General features: G+C 42.3%; 2 protein-coding genes across 4 annotated transcripts; one reads left to right on the forward strand and one right to left on the reverse strand.

The window, feature by feature from the left end:
• Positions 1–1,592: 1,592 nt before the first annotated feature.
• GPN3 (GPN-loop GTPase 3) lies at positions 1,593–14,322 on the reverse strand. 2 transcript variants are annotated; one of them, XM_089894487.1, is made up of 8 exons: positions 14,195–14,322; positions 11,269–11,377; positions 6,100–6,267; positions 4,276–4,400; positions 3,571–3,686; positions 3,325–3,421; positions 2,670–2,798; positions 1,593–2,221 (listed from the first exon to the last, which is right to left on the reverse strand). In XM_089894487.1, exons 1-8 carry the CDS (start codon positions 14,240–14,242, stop codon positions 2,159–2,161), a joined length of 855 nt encoding a protein of 284 aa, XP_089750613.1. In that variant the 5' UTR covers positions 14,243–14,322; the 3' UTR covers positions 1,593–2,158. The 2 variants fall into 2 exon arrangements, with proteins under 2 accessions (XP_089750613.1, XP_089750612.1); XM_089894486.1 differs by lacking the exon at positions 14,195–14,322 and adding an exon at positions 11,581–13,690.
• Positions 14,153–23,739, forward strand: FAM216A (family with sequence similarity 216 member A). Of its 2 annotated transcripts, none has more exons than XM_022598033.3 (7): positions 14,153–15,081; positions 16,449–16,489; positions 18,495–18,616; positions 19,846–19,975; positions 20,057–20,240; positions 20,798–20,880; positions 22,233–23,739. In XM_022598033.3, exons 1-7 carry the CDS (start codon positions 14,990–14,992, stop codon positions 22,349–22,351), a joined length of 771 nt encoding a protein of 256 aa, XP_022453741.1. In that variant the 5' UTR covers positions 14,153–14,989; the 3' UTR covers positions 22,352–23,739. The 2 variants fall into 2 exon arrangements, with proteins under 2 accessions (XP_022453741.1, XP_022453742.1); XM_022598034.2 differs by having other exon boundaries at positions 16,449–16,483.
• Positions 23,740–23,785: the final 46 nt, after the last annotated feature.

Here is a 23,785-nt window from a genome sequence, read left to right on the forward strand (position 1 = left end):
CAGGATTTATTGGCTGTGTAACTCCGGGCAAGTTAACTTCTCTGTGCCTCAGTTCTTTGTCTGAAAATGGAGATAACAGTACTTACCTCAGTTTTCTGAGGATGAAACGAATTGCATGTAAAGTGCTTTGAAATTACACGCCCAGAACATACTAAAAGCTCAGGAATTCTTAACCTATTATGCCTCCGGTTAAAAGCCAAGGTCATTGCTGCTTCTGGCCATTTCTTCTGCCAGTGCCTCAAACTAGATTACTTTGTCCCATGTTCCCACAACTGATTTGTTATTTACATCTTTGGCCAAATTGCACCTTTTAGGGGGAGACTTATTTGACGGGCATGCAAAGTAGCCCCACAGTCACTCTCCATTTCATTACTGTTTTCTTTTCTTCACATTCCTTATCAGAGGTTTCCTTGTTTATGGTTAGTCTTAAGGGCCCAGCATATCATCGCATGACAGTAAGGTCGTGTTTGCCCTAGGCAGTCCCATCTTAGCCCCAGTGCCTGGCACCCACTAGTAAATTTGTCTGAAGAATCACATCAGGCTCTCCTACAAGACAGTGAAATCCTTCAGGACTGGAACTGTCATATTCATCTTTTAAACTCCAGTGTCGAGAGGGGAAGGAAATGGAATCTGACCCTTCACCTCTTCCCCACAGGCACACACCAGACTCTCCAGAAGCTAAAGTAGGGAGGTATAGCTCAAGGAGTAATGAAGAGGGCGAATGAAAAGCTGTCTTTTCTTTCTTCCCCTCTCACATGACAATAACATTTCTAAAATTTAGCAACACTGGGAGATCAGGGTGTTTTTGACCTTTGCATCCTCAAGGGCCACAGAAAAAGTCCCCGAGCAGCCCAGCACGTCCTCATGTTGTCCACTCATCATGTTCTCCTGAGTGCCCTGTGAGAATAGCTCACACCAGCGGACCATGGTGCAAATACCCAACTCCTGCCCCCAGCCTGGGCCGCTAGGCACAAGTTACCACTGATAGCTATGGCCCCTCACACTTTGCATCTTTAATGAAAATGGATCAAATTTGACACTGCAGGTGTACTTCTGCTATCTAGGCCCAAGAATGATTAAAAATTTAACCCAAGTTACAGGTTTTCTACAAGGACTTAATCTGCAACTGCAGGAAGATCCAGCACCAATGGAGACCAGACCTGCTGTGAGGATTAAATGAAAGAGATTATGCAAAATGCTTCTTCTTAGCACAATGCCTGGCAGAACTCAATAAAAGAGATTCTGCTTTCCTTTAGTGGGTGCTAGAGAAGTATCTGTTGACTGACTAGCCATTCCCCAGGGCCTATCACAAATGAACTTATAAATACTGAAAATAATTCAATGTGTCAAGAAGTTAAAAAGAAAAAATTATCTTTTGCATTTTTGTGTGCATTTGTTATTCAAGTAAAGTACACATTTTTAAGTGCTCAGAGACTACAAATCACACTTAAAAAAAAAAAAAGTCACTGCCTACATTTGGACACTTGGGGAAATTTACTCATTCAAAACTCTGAAAAAAAAACAAAAAACAAATTGCCCTGGCTGAATATTTCAAATTCTGACTGGAAAACAAGAGTGTAATAAAAAGTTAGTACTATTTTCCTGTTTCTTTTATTTATATACATATATATCTTAAAACACAGTTACTTTTCATTTTTAAATTACACAAATAATACATTTTCAATGTAGGAAAACTGGGAGATACAGGTAAGCAATGGTCTTATCTATATTCTTCCAGATTTTTTTTTCTTTGGACACATATATGCATATTTTGTTACAATAATTCCTGTCCCTCCAAAAAAACTTCAAAAATAACAAAAATCAAACAGTAAAACTAAAAGTAGACTGATCTTAACTGTATCACAGGTGCTAATTTATATTATATACACAAATCTATCTACATTCATTTCAATTTCGACTTTTAAAATCTAAATTATGCTGTTCCAATAATACTAAAAGATGCCACTTTAAACAGCAGCAGTTTCAGAATAACTAAGAACATGATTCAGGCATGTTCCTGATTGCTGATAAAGAGTCAAGTATTATTTTTTTTCATTAAAATAAGTAGCTTTCTAGTATTCCATCTTTCGAAGAGAAGAAGGTTCTGCCAGTTCAGCCACAAGCTCCTCTCACATTTGGTTACTTTTTAACAAACTCTTCATTCATTCTGGTGTTCTTGAAAATATTCGTCAAACACGGAAGATGACTCATCTTCATGTTCCTGACACAAAGGAAACACAAGATAGAAAATACACCCACTTCCCCTCAGTTAGACCTAGTATATGCTTACATGTTTTTCAGGTAATGCTCTATAAGGAGCTAACGCCCAGCATCAGCTCCAGGTGTTGCTCACAGTGATCGTTAATAACAAAAGGAATGACTGACAGAATGTTTCCAGACATGTGGTAAATTAAAGGGCTTATATCTCATTTAGAAGTAAACTCTTCCTCGAGTTTATACTCATGTCAATTCTCAGCTAATGTGCTGTGACAGGGCCTCACTGACATACGTGAGGGCAGCCCGAGCCCAGTTGCATTTCACCTCCTCTTTCCATGTATGCCCAAGCTCTGAGGACAAAGAGCTTAACTCCATGGGATTATGCAGGAGGCCAGTGAGTGCTGGTAAACGTTTTTACCAAAAGGCAATAAACACCCCAAACCAGAAAGTACCTTCGGTTCTTTAAATTCCAAGTCTTCTCCATACTGAATGGCAAAATCAATATGCTGTAATACGATGTTCATGCTTTCTTCATCTGACTGATCGTAAGGCAAAAATCGAACCATGCTGTAGTCGTCAATCTACAAGTTGGGGATTTCAGAAAGGGTCATTCTGAAGTACAAAATACTTAATTTTCAAATTATATTTGAGTTTTATAACCATTTACACTTCTGGTTAAAACCATTTGTGTGTGTATGTGTGTGTGTTGTGGGGAGGAAGGACAGACAGACACAGAACAACAGCAAATCAATACTGATTTTTCTGGCTTATGACCAACTAGAATACTTGCTAACTTGTTACTGAACCAGACACTGTTTCACAGGCATTTACCTGAACTCAACCACCACTGGAAATTCCAAAAGGCAAAGACAGTCTGAGCTCCCAAAACAGCTTGGAATAATAGACACGTCAGTTAACTTACTGGCTACTGCCAATAATTGCTTCTAAATTAAACTGCTGACCAGCCAGCCCACAGACTCCCACCCTCCTCCTTTGGCAAGGCAATAGGGTTGGACCATGTTTTCCAAAATGGTGGCCACTGAATGGATGCCAATACACACCTGACCAGGTCATTAAAAATAAAATCCAACAATTTCGAAAGCTTACCAGTCCACATATAGCGTTAGTCAATTTTTTGAATTTTTTGCTTCTTAAGTCGCTTGTAGGGTCATCTAATAAAGAGTACATGTCTGGATCTAGAAACCTTTAAAAGTGAGAAAGAAGACTGATGAATAAAAGGAAGAATAAATCAGGAAACTAGATTTATAGACTGACAGAACCTCACATCGAAATAAAGCTTAGAAGGTTCATCTCTGCACCTGACATATGATGATATGGAAGAAGCAAACTCACTTCTCAATTTCCTTTTTAGCTTTCTTACTCAGCAGATCCATTTTCGTCATGACGTTAACTTGAGGAATTTCTAGAGAGATCATAGCACTCAGGGCTGATAAGATGCCAGAAATAAACTGAAGGAGGAAACAGAAAAGGGAAGATGAATCAACTGGTGCCAAAAAAGTTCCCTGGTCTCCACATAAAAGAGAGGCTCCTGCTTCTCTCTGAACAAAACTGGCCTAAGTAAAAGAAAGGCTAAAGTAAAGTAAAAGAAGACAGTCCACTAATCAGATTCTTGACCCCTGGTTTCCAAGGGTGAGGATAAGGAGGGAAAATGTAGATTTAATCCATGGTGATCACAAATCTCAATTTGGATGACACCTTTAATCTTTTCCATCAAATATTCCTTAGGGGCTACTAATGGGAAATAATGCTTGTTTTAGATAGCTCATAAACTAGATAAAACATCATCAGAAAAACAGACTTATATGAAGATACACATCTGCCTAATTTTTCTTGGTAAGTAGTTCCCCCAAATCTATACAGTATCACAATTTATCATTTGAGTTAAGAATACATTATTATAATAATTTAATATTACGGGATATTAAATAATTCTGGAGTATAGTTTGTGAAACATCCAGAAATCATGCAACAATTAAAGGAGACGGCCATCTGCTTGTACCCATGACTGAAAAATCGACAACAGATTTATCCTCGAACCTTGAACGACTCCACCATGAATTGAGAATCAACAAGAAAAACTCCACAGACTCGAAACTCCCACTGTTCTAGTTGCTGGACCAGCTGTTTCATCACGGGCAGGTGAGTGTACAATTCAATCTGACCTACATGAAGAACATTATGAGACTATTACAATCAGGATATATGTTAAATTACCAAATTACAGGCAAACAATTTCCTATAAGACAGCTGAGGAAAAAAAAAAAAACGAAGTCAACCTCTGGTGGTAACATATTCAATTTTCAAGGGGTCTTACAGGCTCTTGAAGCAATCACAATACCACGAGAATCCCAAGGAAACTATGCAGTTTTACGTAGAAAGTGAGGTTCTTCACACTTCCGTTTTTGCTGATCAAAAGTGAAGGCTACAAAGGTGTGTTAGGTTTGGGAATCTTCATCAAGCTGTACACTTATGACCTCTGCACTTTTCTGTGGGTGTGTATATGTTCAGTTAAAAACAAAGGAGAGGGACTTCCCTGGTGGCGCAGTGGTTAAGAATCTGCCTGCCAGTGGAGGGGACACAGGTTCGAGCCCTGGTCCGGGAAGATCCCACGTGCTGCGGAGCAACTAAGCCCGTGCACCACAACAACTGAGCCTGCGCTCTAGAGCCCACGTGCCACAACTACTGAAGCCCGCACGCCTAGAGCCTGTGCTCCGCAACGAGAAGCCACCACAATGAGAAGCCTGCACATGACAAGGAAGAGTAGCCTCTGCTCGCCGCAACTAGAGAAAGCCTGCGCGCAGCAACGAAGACCCAACGCAGCTAAAAATAAATAAATAAATAAGTAAATTTATTTTTAAAAATAGGGGAAAAACTGTGAGAGCCACAAACAATCAAAACTAGGTTAGGCTTAAGTCTTAAATTCATAATTTGGCTTGAGAAGTCGTGTGATCATCTGTCCCCTACAGTCTCACCTCAGGACACTTCCCTTTGTTTACTGTGCTCCAGCCACAAGGGCCTTTTTGGTGCCTCAAACACAGCTCATTCCTTCCTGCCTCAAGGCCTTCAGCATGCTGTGCCCTCTGCCTGCAGCACAGTCTCCCTCACCTCACCCTATGGTCTGGCTTACATGCTACTTGATGAGAAGCCTCCCCAACCTCCCTGCTGTGTGATGGTCTGTGCTACTCCTGTAGAGTGCCTGTCAGAAATATATTAAATAATCATTTGGGTGATTATTTATTTATTTGTTTGTTTATTTATTTATTTATGGCTGCACTGGGTCATCGCTGCTGTGCGCAGGCTTTCTCTAGTTGCGGCGAGCGGGGGCTACTCTTTGTTGTGGTGTGTGGACTTCTCATTGCAGTGGCTTCTCTTGTTGCAGAGCACGGGCTATAGGCACGCGGGCTCAGTAGTTGTGGCACGTGGGCTCAGTAGCTGTGGCTCGCAAGTTCTAGAGCACAGGCTTAGTAGTTGTGGCACATGGGCTTAGTTGCTCTGCAGCATGTGGGAGGGATCTTCCCGGACCAGGGATTGAACCCATGTACCCTGCATTGGCAGGCAGATTCTTAACCACTGCACCACCAGGGAAGTCCATTTGGGTGATTTTTGTTTATACTGCCTAGCACTACCACTTGCCTGTGGGCTCCATGAGGGCAGAGACCATGACTACCTTGCTTTCTAGGTATTTCCAGGGTACAAAATAAGCACTCAGTAAACTCAATGAATTAATATAAGCCAATGAGTAAGCGAGTTGTACCTTACCGCAGCAGGGTTTAGAGCTACGAATGCTCACTCCACTTTCTCCACTGAGGACAGAACGAGCACGACTTCAGGGAAAATGATACATTCAGATAGCTGACTTACCTGGACAGTCAAAAAGGATGTAGTCATCCTCTACATGGCCGAGACAGTCCTCTAGCCAATCGAAATTATTGGCAAAGTATTCCATGCAAAATACCAATCCTCCATTGGGACCGAACTGCAGAGTATTGTCCTCCATCACGTCATCCACCTCAATCAATTCCCGGATGTCTGAAACCACAGAGAGGGCCCACAATACAAGAGCATTATCCTCACTGGTGATAATTAACAAGTATATAAAAACTCACATGCATGAAATTACTTCTGTACATGGTTATTCACTGTAGCAGTGTCCATGGTAACAAATTAAATACATTTTTGTACAGCCAGACAATGAAATCCTATCCAACCATAAAAAGGAGAAGCTCTTGGGCTTCTCTGGTAGCGCAGTGGTTGAGAGTCCGCCTGCCGATGCAGGGGACACGGGTTCGTGCCCTGGTGCGGGAGGATCCCACATGCTGCGGAGCGGCTAGGCCCGTGAGCCATGGCCGCTGAGCCTGCGCGTCCGGAGCCTGTGCTCTGCAACGGGAGAGGCCACAGCGGTGAGAGGCCCGCATACCGCAAAAAAAATAAAATAAAAAAATAAAGGAGAAGCTCTTTAAGAGCTGAGGTGATATAATCTTCCAGGTATACTATTCACTGAAAATTGCAAGGTGCAGAACTCTGTGTTAGAATGCCGTCATTTGTGTTAAAAAAAAAAAAAAGACAAAAATTTACTATATATACAAATATACATATTTTATTTTACATGCATAGACTTTGGAAAGATACCCCAGAAACTAGCAACACTGGCTGCCTCAAGGGAGGGTAGCCACCTGCCAGGACACAGAGCTGGGAGGAAGACGGTTTCCTGCATACTTACTCTTCTGTACCTTTTGCAATTTGAACAATGTGAATATACACCACCTATTCTTAAGCAAGTAAAACAAAACCATACCAAGAAAACCAATTACCGTTTCTTAATATCATCACCCTAGGGAAGCTACTTAACCTCCCTGTGCCTCACTTTCCTTATGTATAAGAGTGGGGACAAATCATATATCCTAGGGTAGAAGGATGAGGACTATATGAGATAATGTAGCTAAATCACCTATAGCAGGAGCTTAAACATTCTGGTATACACATGGTTCTCTTCTATTACAAAGTTTTGGAAATCAGTACTCTTGTGTTCAAACCTACAATCTCAGTTCACTCACAGCCACATTTATATGGATAATGTCTTCCTATGCACTTTCCCAGGGATAAACATCTGCTCAAAGTTAGGGCCTTCTAAAAGGATGACTCAAGGACATTAGTCAGTAAGGCACTTGTACCAGAAAGTCATGTGAACTAGAGGTGGGGGCATTTTTGTTGGCTGCCATGTGCATCCCGAAGCAGAGAAGCTGGTCTGTAAGACAGACAAAAAGAGACAGAAAGCCAGCCTAGATTCCTGTTAGTTTTTATGTTTTAGGTTCTAGTCTCTCATAAAGCCTTGCTTGCTCTTGGGTTTTGTGAGAAGTCCCCCAATTCCTTCTAAAAACTCCTCCTTTTACATAGGCTAGCTTGAGTGCTCTCTGTTGGAAGCAACCAAATGATCCCAAAGCAATGAAATGCTTTTTCTCAAGGAAGATGACTGTTTCATACCTCTTCCTCTCTTTTCAACCTGCCTCCCTCACCCTACCCACACCCACTTCTAGCCACCCTCAGCTGATGACCACACATGACATTCACAGAAACCAGAAGTCAACAAAAGAGAATTCCCCACATTCCCACCACCAATATCACATGGTGCCTTCCACCTTGGCTTCCTTCCGGCTACAATGGAAGAACCCCCCAATTCTTGGCAAAGGCAAAACCCTCCACCTGTTTGGGAGCCCCTCCCCTTTCTCACTCTTGCAGTCAACCTTACAGTCATTGCCCCTCTCTGGTATCTTCAGTTTCTTTCTTTTTATTGGATCATTCTCTTCAGCATACAACTCTGTTCCAGTTACCATCTTCAACCTTAAAACCTCCCTTGACCCTCACATAACCCCACCAGTTATAGTCCCACTTCTCTGCTTCTTTCACAGCAAAACTTCCTCAGCAAGTCATCTCCGCTCAGCATCTACACGGCATCACCTCAGTTCACTCTTCAAACCACTGCAACCTGGCCTCCATCCCTACCATCCCACTGAAATCACCAAAGTCGCCAACACTTCCACATTCCCAAATCTCACAGCCACTCCTCTGTCTTCTTGTACAACTTCCCAGCCTCATCTGACATAACCAGGCACCAGCTCTTTAGTGAAACAGTCTCTTCTCCTGGTTTTTTATAAATAGATTTATTTATTTACTTATTTATTTTTGGCTGTGTTGGGTCTTCGTTGCTGCGTGCAGGCTTTCTCTACTTGTGGTGAGCGGGGGCTACTCTTCATTGCGGTGCGCAGGCTTCTCATTGCAGTGGCTTCTCTTGTTGCGGAGCACGGGCTCTAGAGTGCAGGCTCAGTAGCTGTGGTGCACAAGCTCAGTTGCTCCGCAGCATGTGGGATCTTCCTGGACCAGGGTTCGAACCCATGTCCCCTGCACTGGCAGGTGGATTCTTAACCACTGCGCCACCAGGGAAGTCCCCTCCTGGCTTCTTTGACGCTACATTTTCCTGACTTTTTTCCTACCTCACTGACCCCACCTCCTCTACCAGACCTCTGAAGATGAGACACCTTCAAGGCTTGTGGGTTCAGTAGTTGCAGCACGTGGGCTCAGTAGTTGTGGCTCACGGGCCCTAGAGCGCAGGCTCAGTAGTTGTGGTGCAGGGGCTTAGTTGTTCCACGGTATGTGGGATTTTCCCGGACCAGGGCTTGAACCCATGTCCCCTGTGTTGGCAGGCGGATTCCCAACCACTGCGCCACCAGGGAAGTCCCCGAATGCCTTCTTGGTATAACCTCTTGGATAGCTATCAGACATCTCAAACTTAGCAAGTGCAAAGAGAACTGCCTCAAACTTAAACCGATTTGTCTTCCTCCTCAGTAAACAATATCATGCACTCAACAACTCAAGTCAGAAACCTAAGAGTGACCCCTGATCTCTCCCTTTCCTACACCCTTCTAGTTCAATCTCCCACAAAATGCTGCAAATTCTACTTGCAAAATATATACCATATCTGCCTGCTTCTTTGTATCTCCACCATGATCACCCTAGTCCAAGCCACCTAGATAAGCAGGATAGCCTCACTGCAGGTCCCTGCTTCGACTCTTGACCCTCTAGAGTCCATTTTTCATCTGAGAGCCAGTTATTTTTAAAAACATAAATCAGGGGGCTTCCCTGGTGGCGCAGTTGTTGGGAGTCCGCCTGCCGATGCAGGGGACACGGGTTCGTGCCCCGGTCCGGGGGGATCCCACGTGCCGCGGAGTGGCTGGGCCCGTGAGCCATGGCCGCTGGGCCTGTGCGTCCGGAGCCTGTGCTCCACAACGGGAGAGGCCACAACAGTGAGAGACCCGCGTACCGCAAAAAAAAAAAAAAAAAAAAAAAAAAAGATTAAAAACATAAATCAAGGACTTCCCTGGTGGCACAGTGGTTAAGACTTCATGCTCCCAATGCAGGGGGCCCAGATTTGATCCCTGGTCTGGGAACTAGATCCCACATGCATGCTGCAAGTGAGAGTTCGCATGCCACAACTAAGGAGCCCTCAAGCCACAACTAAGGAACCCATGTGCCACAACCAAGAAGCCAGCGAGCCGCAACTAAGGAGCTCACAAGCCGCAACTAAGGAGCCCTCTTGCCGTAACTAAGGAGCCCACCTACTGCAACTAAGACTCGCCACAACCAAATAAATAAATAAATATTAAAAAAACAAATAACCCCTCACCAAAAAAAAAACAAAAGAAAACCGTAAATCAGATGTCAATCCTCTCCCCCTGCTGGAAACCCTCTAATGACATTCCACTGTTGAAAGGTGCTGTAAATTGAGGATTTTTTTTGGTGGGGGGGGGGTTGGCTGTGCCGCACACAGCTTGCGGGATCTTAGTTCCCCGACCAGGGATTGAACCCATGCCCCCTGCAATGGAAGCGTGGAGTCCTAACTACTGGACTGCCAGCGAAGTCCCTTATAAATTGAGTATTTGTGTCCCTCTAAAACTCATATGTTGAAAACCTAACGCCCAGGATGATGATATTAGTAGGTGGGGCTTTGGGGAGGTGAATGGGATTAGTGCTTTTATAAAAGAGGTCCCATAGAGCTCCCTCTCCCCCTTCCATCATGTGAGGACACAGTGAGAAGTCAGCAGTCTACAACTGGGAAGAGGGCCTTCGCCAGAATCTGACCATGCTGGCAGCACCCTAATATTGGACTTCCGGCCTCCTGAACTGTGAGAAATCCATTTCTGTTGTTTATAAGCCACCCAGTCTGGTATTTTGTTACAGCAGCCCAAACAGACTAAACAGGGTAAAAAAACAGGAAAAAACCCATACTTCTCATGTCCTACTAGCTCCTACCCTTCTCTTTCCTTCACTCCTTATGCCCCAGCTTATCAGCATCTTCGCTTTTTCTGGAACACACCAAGCCCTTTCCCATCTCTCCCTTATATAGTGACCTTGATATTCTTCCAACTTGGTGAGCACATTACCATCTTCAGGTCTAGGCCCAAAGAGCTCCTTCTCAGAGACGTTATCCCTAAAGCAACCTCTCCCAGTTATTCCTTCTCATCAGCCTAAAGCAGTCCTTACCACAATCTGTAACATGTTTATCATTTTGCTTATCTCCCTTGCTAAAAGGTCCACAAAGGTAGGGATAGTATCTGTCTTGTCCTCTGCTATAACCCTGGTGCCTGGCATAAAGTAGGTGTTCAACAGACAATTGAATGAATAAATTAAAAGACTTAAAAGACAAAACAAAACATTTAGGTTGTTCACTTATAGTATGATCAGCAGTAAAACAGGTTTACCAAACATGATCAAACATGAAAGAAACAAAAGGGAAGGGTGGTGAGGGAGGAGTCTACTCACTTTTAATTCTTACATCAGAGACTAAGAAAGGATACTGTCACATACATCAACATAAGCTGATGTCACCAAATGACATTCAGCCTCATGTTGTCCACCACAAAACCAGGGGACCAGACTGTATTAATTTTCAGCCTCTGTGTTGAGCAGCCAGTGCTCACTGCCTCCCTACTCCCCTATTTTTCCTGAAGGAGGGGGAAGGCTCTGCTCAGGACTTACCAGCCATCACGGAGTAGTTGAAATGTTCTGCTGCAGGATCTAGGTTCACAACTTGGACAGACCGATTGAGGGCTTCACAGTGCTGGACAATGGTGGCACAATAGGTGCTCTGTAATGTCACAAAGCATGAGGGGTTAGAGCAACAAGCAGTGCAGTGCTTACCCTCTACACCTCCAGAAGGACTCTCCACACCCCTTGAGCCGTGTCTACTAAGGCCAAAACTATTCCTTCATTGACCAAGAAGCTGACTGAAAAGAGGGAAAAGGCACTGGGCTGGGAGTCAGGACACCTGACTGGGCTGCAGATCCAGACCTGGCTCGGACTCATGGGTAACTCTGGGGAGGGTGCTTTTCCAATCTGTCCCTCAATTTTCTTGTCTCTAACTGGAATGGCCTCCATGATCACCAAGGCTCCTTACTGCTCTAACATGCAACAAGTGGAATTTAAAGGGAAGATTTCTGATTACACATTGCAGCACCTGACACAAGGTGTCTCCACTAGGATTGGTACAGTCCAAACAAAGCTTTAGGTGGGGTGCTCAGGGACGATGTCTCTGAGAAGGGAATATCTGAGCTGAGAGACAGCAGTGTGCTTGCCAAGCCAGGGGAGTAACATTCCAAGATGAGAGAATATCAGGCCAGTAAATAGCCTGGAAGTGCACTATCAGTTTACAACTTTGGGTTTAGAAAATTTTTTATCCCTCATGTACTATGTTAAAATCTCTAGGCTACTTGTCTGTCTCTCCCACCCTCTATTTAAAGGCAGGGATGTGGGAACTTTCCTGGTGGTCCAGTGGCTAAGACTCCATACTCCCAATGCAGGGGGTCCGGGTTCGATCCCTGTTGAGAGAACTAGATCCCACATGTAGCAACTAAGAGCCTGCATGCTGCAACTAAAGATCCCACTCGCCTCAACAAAGATCCCACGTGCTGCAACTAAGACCCGGCACAGCCAAATAAACAAATAAATACTTTTTTAAACAATAAAAGATAAAAAAATAAAGGCAGGAATGTGTTGGGAATTCCCTGGCGGTCCAGTGGTTAGGATTTGGCACCTTCACTGCCAAGGCCCAGGTTTGATCCCTGGTCAGGGAACTAAGATCCAGCAAATCACACAGCAAGGCCATAAAGTAAGTAAATAAATAAAGGCAGGGATGTGTCTTATTCAGCTGTATACGCCCAGGGACTATAACAATACCTGGTACATAATAAATGCTTGATAATTATTTCTAATTGACTCATATGTTTGAATAAACTCCACAATTGCACAGGATTTTGTGTGTGTGTTTTAGTCACTACACAATCCCCAGGGCCCAGAACAATGCTTGGCACAAAGAACATGCCCAGTGAGTATTTCTGGTAGCAGGCATCAAAAGTTTTTAGAAAGATACTTATCTAACACAATCAGTCTGAAAATTAATCTAGAATATAGAAATAACCTCTATCATGCTTTTATCTTTCTCCTCAGTGACTTTACACACACTGTTCTCTCTGCCTAGGAGGTCCTCTCTATACATCACACTGTATTTTAAGTAACTAGTCTAAGTATTCCCAAATAGACTACTGGCTTCGAGTAAGCAAGGGCCATATCATAGTCGCATGTGTATCTCCTGCACCCAGAATAGGCCAAGCATCAGAGCAACGTGTTTGTCAATTTAAAAACTGAAGCCAGGGCTTCCCCGGTGGCGCAGTAGTTAAAAATCCGCCTGCCAATGCAGGGGACACAGGTTCGAGCCCTGGTCCGGGAAGATCCCACATGCCGCAGAGCAACTAAGCCCGTGTGCCTCAACTACTAAGCCTGCGCTCTAGAGCCCGCGAGCCACAACTACTGAAGCCCGTGTACCTAGAGCCCGTGCTCCGCAACAAGAGAAGCCACCGCAATGAGAAGCCCGCGCAGCACAACAAAGAGTAGCCCCTGCTTGCCACAACTAGAGAAAGCCTGCGCACAGCAGCGAAGACCCAACACAGACAAAAATAAATAAATAAGATAAATTTATAAAAAAAACCAAAAAACTGAAGCCACACAACACCTCCACAGACTCCAGTGTTTCCCACACTCCTGTTATTTGATCAATATCGTCACAATTTCTACCATATTTGAGTGCCCCTAATAGGATTCCCTTAATAGTTGTTTACAAGAAAAAATTGTATCTCTAACCAGAAAACCAGTTATACTTTCCATAACGTGAAGGTAACCGTAAAATTATATGCAACTTTAACAAAATTCTTTCAGTTCTAGCTGAATATAGTTGCCTGTCAAAACCTCTGAGTCTAAAATCTGCTCTCCAAAAAGACTTGAGAATTAAAGAAGTGTTGAAGATATGCTAGCACCAAACTGATGATTTCACCTCAATGCAAACTGAAAGAAAACTGAAAAGGGAGCAACTTTCTCAATACACGATTCAATGTTCATTAATGTCAGGCCCACGTACCTCCTAAAGTCTCCTCAAATTCCAGAAGTCCACGTCTCAATCTCTGAGAAGCAGTGATTAACGAGACCCCACTTTAACCTCCTGGGTTAAAGACTGGGGACAAATTCTGGAGTTAGACAAAACTGGATTCAAATTCCAGCCATCATTTACTAGGTGTGTCACCCTGAGCAAAAACTTAACCTTTCTGTGTCTCATTTTCCTTACCGGCAAAATGGGAGTAACAGGACTTAACTCACAGGATTTTTAAGGAAGTAAGTTTTTTTTCCTTAACAGGAAAGGATCTGGGGCTTAAGTACGCAATAAATATTAGCAACTATCATCAATCTCCTTTCAAAACAACAACAAAAGGAACACTGAAGCCCAGACTGCAGAAGCGAGATGCCCAGGGTCTCAAGGTCCCCAATACACACAACCGCCAGCTCCTCCCTCAGGACCTGAACCTCCCAGCCTCCCACAAACTTCGACATTTCTCTCCTTCTCCCGCCAAAGCCTCACCTTCCCGCTGCCTGCGGGGCCCATGACCAGCTGCGCATACCGAGGCATGCTTGCTCCCGCGGTTCCTGACACCTCCCGCCGCCGAGACCCAGAGCGCCACCACGACGCTCCCTTCAGCCTTCGCGCGACGCCCACTGAGTTCCCGGAACACGACTACAAACCAATTGCAGTCCAAATTCCTTTTGCGTCTTCAGTTCTGCCGCGCCTCTGACTACGGGGTGTCCGGAAGGCCAAATCCCATGTGAAACGCGTTTTGCGAAAAGCCCGAGGAGCGTTTGCGCGTGCGCAGAAGTAGTTGGCTGAAAAAGAAGGTTGAGATTCTGGCGAGGTCTGGTTGCCCTGGTGATAACGGACAACCGTAACACTCTGCATCCCTCAGCCGCGTGCCTTGGTCCTTTATTTGCGTACTGATGTTTGACCTATATGGTGACCCTCGAGATTTACAAATTTGCAGAGGATCTGGAACTGAGGTGGAAGGCACCTTCCGTTTTAGAGGGAAGGTATACTTCCTTTCCGTGACGCATCCCTTCCACAAAAAGATGCAAACGTACAAACGCTGAATCAACTAAAGGACTCCCGCCCCTCCCCCAACTTAACTCCGGGATCGTGGATCTGCCCTCCCCGCTCTCCCGAAGCTGTTCGGGCAGTGTCCGGACTTCATCGGAGGGGGCTGGAATCCGGCGTCTGCCTCTTCACCCCCAGTATTGCCCTGCCTGACGCACGCGTGCTGACAGGGGAGGGGAAAGGGGAAAGCTGCTCCCGCACATAGCTCGCCTTCAGGGCACACGGGAGGAGATGCCCGGCCAGGGTCCAGTGTCCGAGTGGACGGAGTGCAGTTCTTCCACAGAGCCGCCCACAGGGGCCAGGGCCGAGGGTGGCGGCGGCGGGTGAGGCTGCGGGGCCCTGAGGGGTTTGGGAAGATGGCGATCAGCCCCGGGTCGTGATCCCCGGGTAGAGGAGTGGGTAGGAGCAGGCTGCTCCAGTAGACTGGTCCCCAATGTACTGAAGTGAGAGGAAGAGAGAACCTTTGTTGTGGCCGCGATGGGAAATATGGAAGCCGACTCAGTTTAGGGGAAGGGCTTCAGAGGGAAGCTTAGGAAGAGGGTTGGTGCAATGACTGACTAAACGCGGTGACTGCGACAGTCGCCTGGGTGCCTCTTCTGCCCCAGGGGGCGCTACGAAATCTGCTGGCAATTTTGCGGTCTGGTCAACGTATTTCTACAAAAAAGGGGTTGGCGGGGTGGGGTTGGGGGTTTGGGGGGCACCAAGGGAACAGAGGTTCAAAGAAGCACTTCCAAGTCAAATAATTTCCCTGTGTGTGACATTAGCCACCTTTATGTCAAATTGGGATTCATAATCTGTAATGAGACAGATGACTCTGAATCTTAGAGACACCTTGATTTTAACATTTTCTTCACTCAGTAGTTCCTTTTTCATAAATCCATTTCATTTTGAGCAGGTTTTTACTATTATTTCCTGGATGCTGAAGACAATTAGTTGCTGAAGTTACTGCTGTGGGCAGTACCTCCTCATCCCTTGCATGAGTTATTCCCTAAAAGTGAGAATTGCCCGGTGTTCCTCTGAAGCCCACCGTCATAGCTCCTGCTGCACCCATGGCCATGTTTTTTTAAAAAAATAAATGTATTTGTGGATTTAGGATTTCTAAAGATAGGATGGGGTTGTGTGTTTCTTTTCTGTTTGTCACAGCGCTTGGCAAAGTTCTGGATCCCAGTATCTCAGGGGATCAATGAATTCTTGGTCATTGAATAAATTGCAGGAAGAGGAAAAGGGGAGTGTTTGTCAATTTAAGAAAAGAAAAAATGAACTTGTACAAAATTAGCAACATTCCAGACCAACTTATCAGTTCCAATTCACCTTAAATTACATACAATAAATTACTTTATTAAAAATAAAGGAAGAAAATATCATGAATAGCACAGAAGCCCAAACAACTTTATTGAGCTCGGTGTAGGAATTAGATTAGGTGGCTGTAAAAGTAAAGCCAGATCTGGCTTACAGTAAATCCTTTACAGAATGGTAAAAATCTCAGATAACCCACTTTGAAGAAGCCTGGAGTCATTAGAATATAACCAGAATTACAGGAGAAGATTTGCAAGACATTATTATCTGATGGAAACATGAAAATTAAAAAGCATCTGCAATACTGTCCTTTTTTCATTTAAAATACTTTCTTTAATGCTTATAAAGCTGTCAATTATTACATATTATTTACATCCCTTTTTTTTTTAAACAGATCAGCTGGATATTCTTATTACCAGAATTCCAAAGGTATTGGTGAGTAGAGCATATAAAGCGGATAATATGTATCAGTAATATGGCTCAGAGAAGCCAGTTTTGCTATAACTACTCACACAATGGAATTTTAAAAAGTCTTCATTAGCATCCTTGGTAAACTCTTTAAGATTTTCAAACAACAATCCAGCAGGTTCTTTGTCTCCTGTTAAGCTATCTCACATCAAAAGAGTACTTCAAAATTGCAATGAATCTGAAAAGAACTGTGTTTATAACTGATGTTGGTTGAAAAGGACAGAACACAACCTGGGGTTTATACACAGGTTGAAGGAAAAAATTCTAAATTGTTCAACTTCAAAGAACATAAAATATTTCTCAGTGCTGCTATTTTCCTCTCACTTGAAGTAAAGGATAGAGCTGCTGGAGGTAAGAGGTTAAGACAGGCCCCCAAGACCTCTCACTAATTTTTTGAGGGGAGCAATTTCAATTCAATGATATATAAACCTGAATTCACTTTGCTTTTCCTTGGAAAATTTATAGTCCTAACAGTTACCTAGGAAAAACACACACATATCTGCGTGTATATACATATATATCACTATTTATTTTATATACATGTGATTGTTTTAAAATGGAATTGCTGAATCATATGGCAATTCTGTTTGCTTTTTTTGAGGAACCGCCATACTGTTTCCACAGCAGCTGCATCATTTTATTCAATATATTCCCACCAGCAGTGCGCAGGGCTCCGATTTCTCCATATCCCAGCTAACACTTGTTTTCTGTTTTTTTGATGATAGTCATCCTTATGGGTATTAAGTGATATCTCACTGTGATTTTTATTTGCATTTCCCTAATCATTAGTGGTAGTGAGCATCTTTTCATGTGTTTATTAGCCATTTGTATATCTTCTTTGGAGACATCCAAAGTCTATTCAAGCCCTTTGCCAATTTTCAATTGGGTTGTTTGTTGCGTTTAGCTATTATTATTATTATTTTTTATTTTTTTTAGAAGATGAAACCACCTTGATGGCAGTTTCTCTTTTTTAAAAAATTATTATTATTATTATTTTTTTTTTTTTTTGCGGTACGCTGGCCTCTCACTGTTGTGGCCTCTCCCGTTGCGGTGCACAGGCTCCGGACGCGCAGGCTCAACGGCCATGGCTCACGGGCCCAGCCGCTCTGCGGCATGTGGGATTTTCCCGGACCAGGGCACGAACCCGTGTCCCCTGCATCGGCAGGCGGCCTCTCAACCACTGCGCCACCAGGGAAGCCCTAAATTATTATTAATTAATTTATTTATGGCTGTGTTGGGTCTTTGTTGCTGCGCGCGGGCTTTCTCTAGTTGCGGCGAGTGGGGGTTACTCTTTCCTGCCATGCGTGGGCTTCTCACTGCGATGGCTTCTCTTGTTGCGGAGCACAGGCTCTAGGCGCGCAGGCTCAGTAGTTGTGGCACATGGGCTTAGCTGCTCCACGGCATGTGGAATCTTCCCGGACCAGGGATTGAACCCGTGTCCCCTGCACTGGCAGGTGGATTTTTAACCACTGCGCCAACAGGGAAGTCCCTACAGCTCTCCCTTTTAACACTGCCTCATTAAAGGGATAAAATGTGTGTTATTCTATCTTGAGTCTAATGCAGAATAGAATTTCGAAACTATATACTGAAGGCAAATGAATGATAAAATATTTTTGAAAATCTTTAAAGCACAAATCCTGCATGTATATTCCTGTTTAGTATGGTCTGACATACAATAAACTAAAGAAATAAGTTACTATCAACATTTTGCATCTCAGCTGAGTTCAAAATAATTTTGTCCATATGTAATGATTATATATCATTATATATAGTAAATATTTATAAATATCTTAGATTTTTGTGTGCTCTAAAACCAAATGGCATATCATAATGTCTCTTCAGATTTAACAGTCTGACTCATACTGGTATTCCAGGATAATCAATGACACATGTAAATAGATGGATCTTAATAATTAATTTGTTAAATTTATCTTTGCTTATGAAATTCACATAATAATGTCCTTGCCTACAGATAGATTCAAAGATGGACACAAAATGAACTCACACATAGCCATGCTGCAAGAGTTATGGAAAACGCCTCAAGTTCAAACAATTCACATCCCTAAGTCAATGACAGAGACATGCTTTCTAAAGGTATGCTAACCAAATACCAATATTTTATTTAAATACCGATAGTCTTTGTATTCAGAGCTGAACTCTTTATTGAAGATAAGCTAGTTAGAGGGTAAGGCACTGTAGAAGACAAGTACACCCAGCACATTGTCTAGGAGTCTATAAATATCTGCTGGGTAAACTCATGAGTGAATGCAAGGATTTTATCATTATAGATTCCCTATCATAAGAGTTCTTTCAGGGTTTTATGATACTTTGGATCTAATGTACCTTTACTCAGGAAGCTCAGTGCCAAGCACAAAGATGCTTGAGGAAAGTTCCACTCTAGAGACAGAAACCCAACCTCATAAAGATTTTGCTCAAGGACCACAAAATTAAAAGCAAGTAAGTAAAGAAAATGGCAATAAACACTTCATAACTGTTGACCTGTATTACCCATTAAAGATCGTAGCTGGCGGAAGTACCCTCTCTAGAGCAATATAAATTAGGGTTACTAAAGATCTGTGCAAACTGATAAGTTATTTCTGACCAACATTTAATATTTTCTCTGCATTTATTACCTATTCAGTTCAGTAAATCTTGTGTTTGTATGTATATACACATGCGTATATAGTGGAGTCTTGCATTTTAGGTGAGCGTTAACTTCTAAAATCAGCAAGTACAGTGAAAATCTTAGTCAAAATTACTTATATGACCGGGACTTCCCTGGTGGTCCAGTGATTAAGACGCCATACTTCCACTGCAGGGGGCACAGGTTTGATCCCAGGTCAGGAACTAAGATCCCACATGCCGCTAGGCACGGCCAAAAAAAAAAAATTACCTATATAGGAGACCAACAGACTACCCTCAGTCTGTCCAACACCGAGGGTTATTCTTCTGGTGCTAGAAAAGACTGTTTCTAAGACTAGAGTAATTGTGTTTCTTTTAGGTACCACTTTTGAGGTACCACCTCAAACATCATATTCAGAAGGCAAGATGCCTACACTCACTGAGAGGCACATGGGAACTAAGACTCATTGACAGACAGCAGATTCACACTTTCCTTATTCTTCTAGGGCAGTGTTTCTCAAACCCAGTGGGCATCTGAATCACTTGAGTGGAAATGGCAAACAGAGTCACTTGTACTATTTAAATGGCCATTTCTTTCTCTCTTAATTTTTTGGCCAAATGAACATTCTATCCTTTCAGATATGGAATATTGCCAACCTCTGTTCTACAATGCAGCCTATAAATCTTGTTTTGTCTTCTAGCATCCAGACCTCACCTTAGGCCAGAAGCGTTACCTGTGCAGCATTGCTAAGATCTATAATGCAAACTATCTGAGGACGTTAATGAAGAGGCAGTACATGCATGTGACCCAGCACAGCTCACAAAAACCAGGCAGGTGCACCTCCAGGTAGTTTCTCACTAGTTCTCACAAGAAACAAGAGGGTGTTCTAACAGAGGTGATTTGTGTGACAGGTGTCCTCACTCATCACAGGAGCCACCTCAGTTCTCGTTACTCACAGAAGCAGCATTACCCCTGCACTACATGGCGACACCAGCTGGAGAGAGAGGACTCGGGGCCTTCTAACATTGCAGCTGCATCTGCACCTGAGATGATCATACAGCATTCCCTTTGGCGACCAGTGAGAAACAAAGAAGGGTTTGTTTCCTACTCTTTAAGAGAAAAATGTACCCCTCAATTTTATTTGAGCTAAATGACATTAAATCTTGTGTTCCCTAACATGTTCACTTTATTAAATTCAGAATAGGTTGGGCAAAAAGCACAAAAGAATGCTATCTTATAGTCTCTTTACTGAGCTGACTGGGATATGTTACTGTTTTTAGAACTTTGTGGAATTGTAAAAATTTCGATCAGCTAAAGATATGGAAGACTGCCCTTTTAAATGATTCTCACTCAAATTTAAAATAATACAAACACTTTCAAAAGGAGAAGCATATGATGGCTTATGCACAGGGGAATACTATAAACAAAAAAGGAAAAAGGAAAAAAGAGATTAAGATGCCTGATTATTCAACCTGCGCTATAATCGTTAGCTTTGCATCTCAGGGTTAGTATGTCACGGGAGAATTCAGGGTCTGAAAGGGTCTCTTTGGTGATGCCGGCAGCTTAATAAAAAGAATGTATATGGTCTTCCACATGCATTTGGCAGCTGTTCACTGTGCTGGTTCCAATTAAGATGCTTCTCTTTCTTACAGTTTAAAAACTGGATATGCATCTAAAACAAGATGTAAGTCACTGAAGATTTTTAGAAAACCAGGCAGACTGTTCATGCAATCAGGTAAATGTGGAATTCTTAATATATGCATTTTTAAAGATGTCATGCTAAAAAATATTAAACCCAATATAGTTCCATTTCTATTAGAGAAGACATTAAAAAAATTTAGAATGTGACTTGCTTATATTGCTCCAAACAAAACTAAACATGAGGGCTTCCCTGGTGGCGCAGTGGTTGAGAGTCCGCCTGCCGATGCAGGGGACATGGGTTCATGCCCCGGTCCGGGAAGATCCCACATGCCGCGGAGCGGCTAGGCCCGTGAGCCATGCGCGTCCGGAGCCTGTGCTCCGCAACGAGAGAGGCCACAACAGTGAGAGGCCCGCGTACCGCAAAAAAAAAACAAAAACTAAACATGAAATCGATTTCTGCTTTCATTTAAAAGAACACACTGCTCAGGGACTCCTGCATGCAGGATCTTATTTCCCCGATCAGGGATCGAACTCATTCCCCCTGCAGTGGAAGCACAGAATCGTAACCTATGGACCACCAGGGAAGTCCCCAGACAGCAATATTTTGTATAGAATCAAATAGTTAACAAAGGGCTATATCACCTATACCATTTTGTTTAATATTCAAACCAGTGGAAACAAACCAATTATTATTATCAAAATTTTACAGAGCAACTCAGACAAATCCACATTTGGGAAGGATCAGCATAAAGGATCCTTCTACCACAAGTACAGAACATCACAAAATGAAAAAGGCAAGAGAAAGACTGAATGCTGAGAAATATTCCTCAGAATTGATAAAGTGGAAAGGATTAAGTGGAAGTTAAATAATTTCCTAGTTACTACCACAGTGAGTAGGGAAGTTGGTAGGAAACAGGGAACTTAGGCCTTCTGAACCCATATCCCACTGCTGTATGACAGCACCACTCAGCTCTGCTGTAAGTACCATACCATGCCTATCCAAGAAATGAGGGAAATGGCAGGGGAGAAGGTAAGTCTGGTTCCAAAAAGAACAGCTGGAGGAAACCACAGATAGAGGAAAAGTCCCCATGGTCCCCCAAGAGAAAAGAAATGAGAAGGAACTTAAGGAAAACAGAGAATACTGAAGCTATAACTTCCCCCAGTCAAAAGATTTTGAAAAGCAATGGGAAAATAGGACTTAGTAACAGAGAATTTGCTATACAATAACGTGGCTAGAATACAGTACTGGGCATCTTATTTTAAAAAATAAGAGATCTAGGGGGAGGGGGAGATAATCAAATTTTGAAAATTGCAATTTGTTTTTGCCAAAGGCTTATTAAAAAAGTAGGTCATTTTGAAGGTTGTTCTTGTATACAAATCTCAATTTTCAGGATGAAATACTTTATTTCCAAAACAGACATTATAAACTCTTATTTTTTCCTTCAGTTTCTACAAATGATTCTGAATCATACATGAATGAAGAAAAAAAGGAGGATGATTTGCTAAATAAGTGTATGCAATCAATGTCAATTGAAGAACACGGAGAACATCTGATGCTAACTTGACAATCTTGAGTATTGGTGATGTGCCAAAGGTGGGGGGAAGGGATTGTGAATTGTGTCCTCTCTCTGCATTCAGTATTGTTATTCACCACTAAGTCATTAAGTAATTTTAGTTTGTTCAGAAACTTTTACTACCATGTAAATGGTTTGATGTAGTTCCACGTACGAATATTTTGTGTAATAAAATTTGTGTGAAATATATGCGTGTAGTCCTAGCTAGGTACAATTAAAATTCTTCTTGTCACCTAAAACTGAATTATTCTTCTTTAAATCTGAAAAATACATTGTATAATTCTGTTTACAGTAAGTCCTAAAATAGCAACATTAGAATATCCTGGAAATATTTTCCAAATCAGGCTGAGGAAAACTCTGAATATCCTGATATAGAATAGCATTTGATAGAGGTAACATCCTGGCTTCCTCAATAAATATTATCTGCTTGAACACAAGTTAAAAATGGAAATATCAGTTTGCCCTATTTTATGAAAATTGCCAAACACCTGGACTCTCAAACTAGATTTAAGTTGGGAATAGTTGTATTAATGAAAGGATTGTTCACATTACATTTTTGCTCTAGTGTGCTTGCCTTCTAAATGTTTTAGAACATTAGTGTTTTAAATTTTTATTTTTTGTAATTTTAACTTTTTGAGGTATAGTTGATATACAATATTATGTAAGTTGCAGGTGTACAACATAGTGATTCACAATTTTTAAAGGTTATAGTCCATTTATAGTTATTGTAAAATATTGGCTATATTCTTTGTGATGTATAATATATCCTTGTAGCTTATTTATTTATACATAATAGTTTGTACCTCTTGATCCTCTACCCTATCTTGCCTCTCCCCAGTTCCCTCTCCCTACTGGTAACCACTAGTTTGTTCTCTACATCTGTGTTTCCTTTTCGTTATATTCACTAGTTTATTTTTTAGATTCCACATATAAGTGATATCATACAGTAATTTGTCTTGCTCTATCTGACTTATTTCACTTAGCATAATACCCTCCAAGTCCATCCATATTGTTGCAAATGGCAAAATTTCACTTTTTTATGACTAATATTACACTGTGTATGTACGTATGCATGTACGTGTGTACATACACACACACACATACACACCACATCGTCTTTATCCACTCTTCTGTTGATGGACCCTTAGGTTGTTTTCATATCTTGGCAATTGTAAATAATGTTGCTATGAACACTGGAGTGCACGTATCTTTTCAAATTACACAGTAGTGTTTAAAAAAATTTTTTTGTTGTTAAAATGTAAAGAATAGGGCACTTAAAAGCAACAGTATGAAGAATCACTGATGATTTACTATGTCAATATGGTATTCTATTTAGTTAATAAAATCTGAGTCCAACATTATGACCTAGAACGTTTTAAGAAAGAGCTCTGAAAGGTCATCTCATCTACCTTATCACTGTAACAC

This window comes from Delphinapterus leucas, chromosome 14 (genome assembly GCF_059928025.1).
Source record: "Delphinapterus leucas isolate spDelLeu-1000000601 "Yukka" chromosome 14, BTC_Dleu_Yukka2, whole genome shotgun sequence".
NCBI lineage: Eukaryota > Metazoa > Chordata > Mammalia > Artiodactyla > Monodontidae > Delphinapterus > Delphinapterus leucas.

Bases quoted from the DNA above. Each gene is read 5' to 3' on its own strand.
- GPN3 (XM_089894486.1), bottom strand. From the start codon at position 11,667: ATGGAGGCCATTCCAGTTAGAGACAAGAAAATTGAGGGACAGATTGGA. The intron at 3,422-3,570 runs GTGAGTTTGCTT...TCACTTTTAAAG, and splicing joins GCTAAAAAGGAAATTGAGAA to GTTTCTAGATCCAGACATGT. The intron at 2,799-3,324 runs GTAAGCTTTCGA...CCCAACTTGTAG, and splicing joins CTAACGCTATATGTGGACTG to ATTGACGACTACAGCATGGT.
- FAM216A (XM_022598033.3), top strand. From the start codon at position 14,990: ATGCCCGGCCAGGGTCCAGTGTCCGAGTGGACGGAGTGCAGTTCTTCC. The intron at 15,082-16,448 runs GTGAGGCTGCGG...TTTTTTAAACAG, and splicing joins GCCGAGGGTGGCGGCGGCGG to ATCAGCTGGATATTCTTATT. The intron at 16,490-18,494 runs GTGAGTAGAGCA...CCTTGCCTACAG, and splicing joins CCAGAATTCCAAAGGTATTG to ATAGATTCAAAGATGGACAC.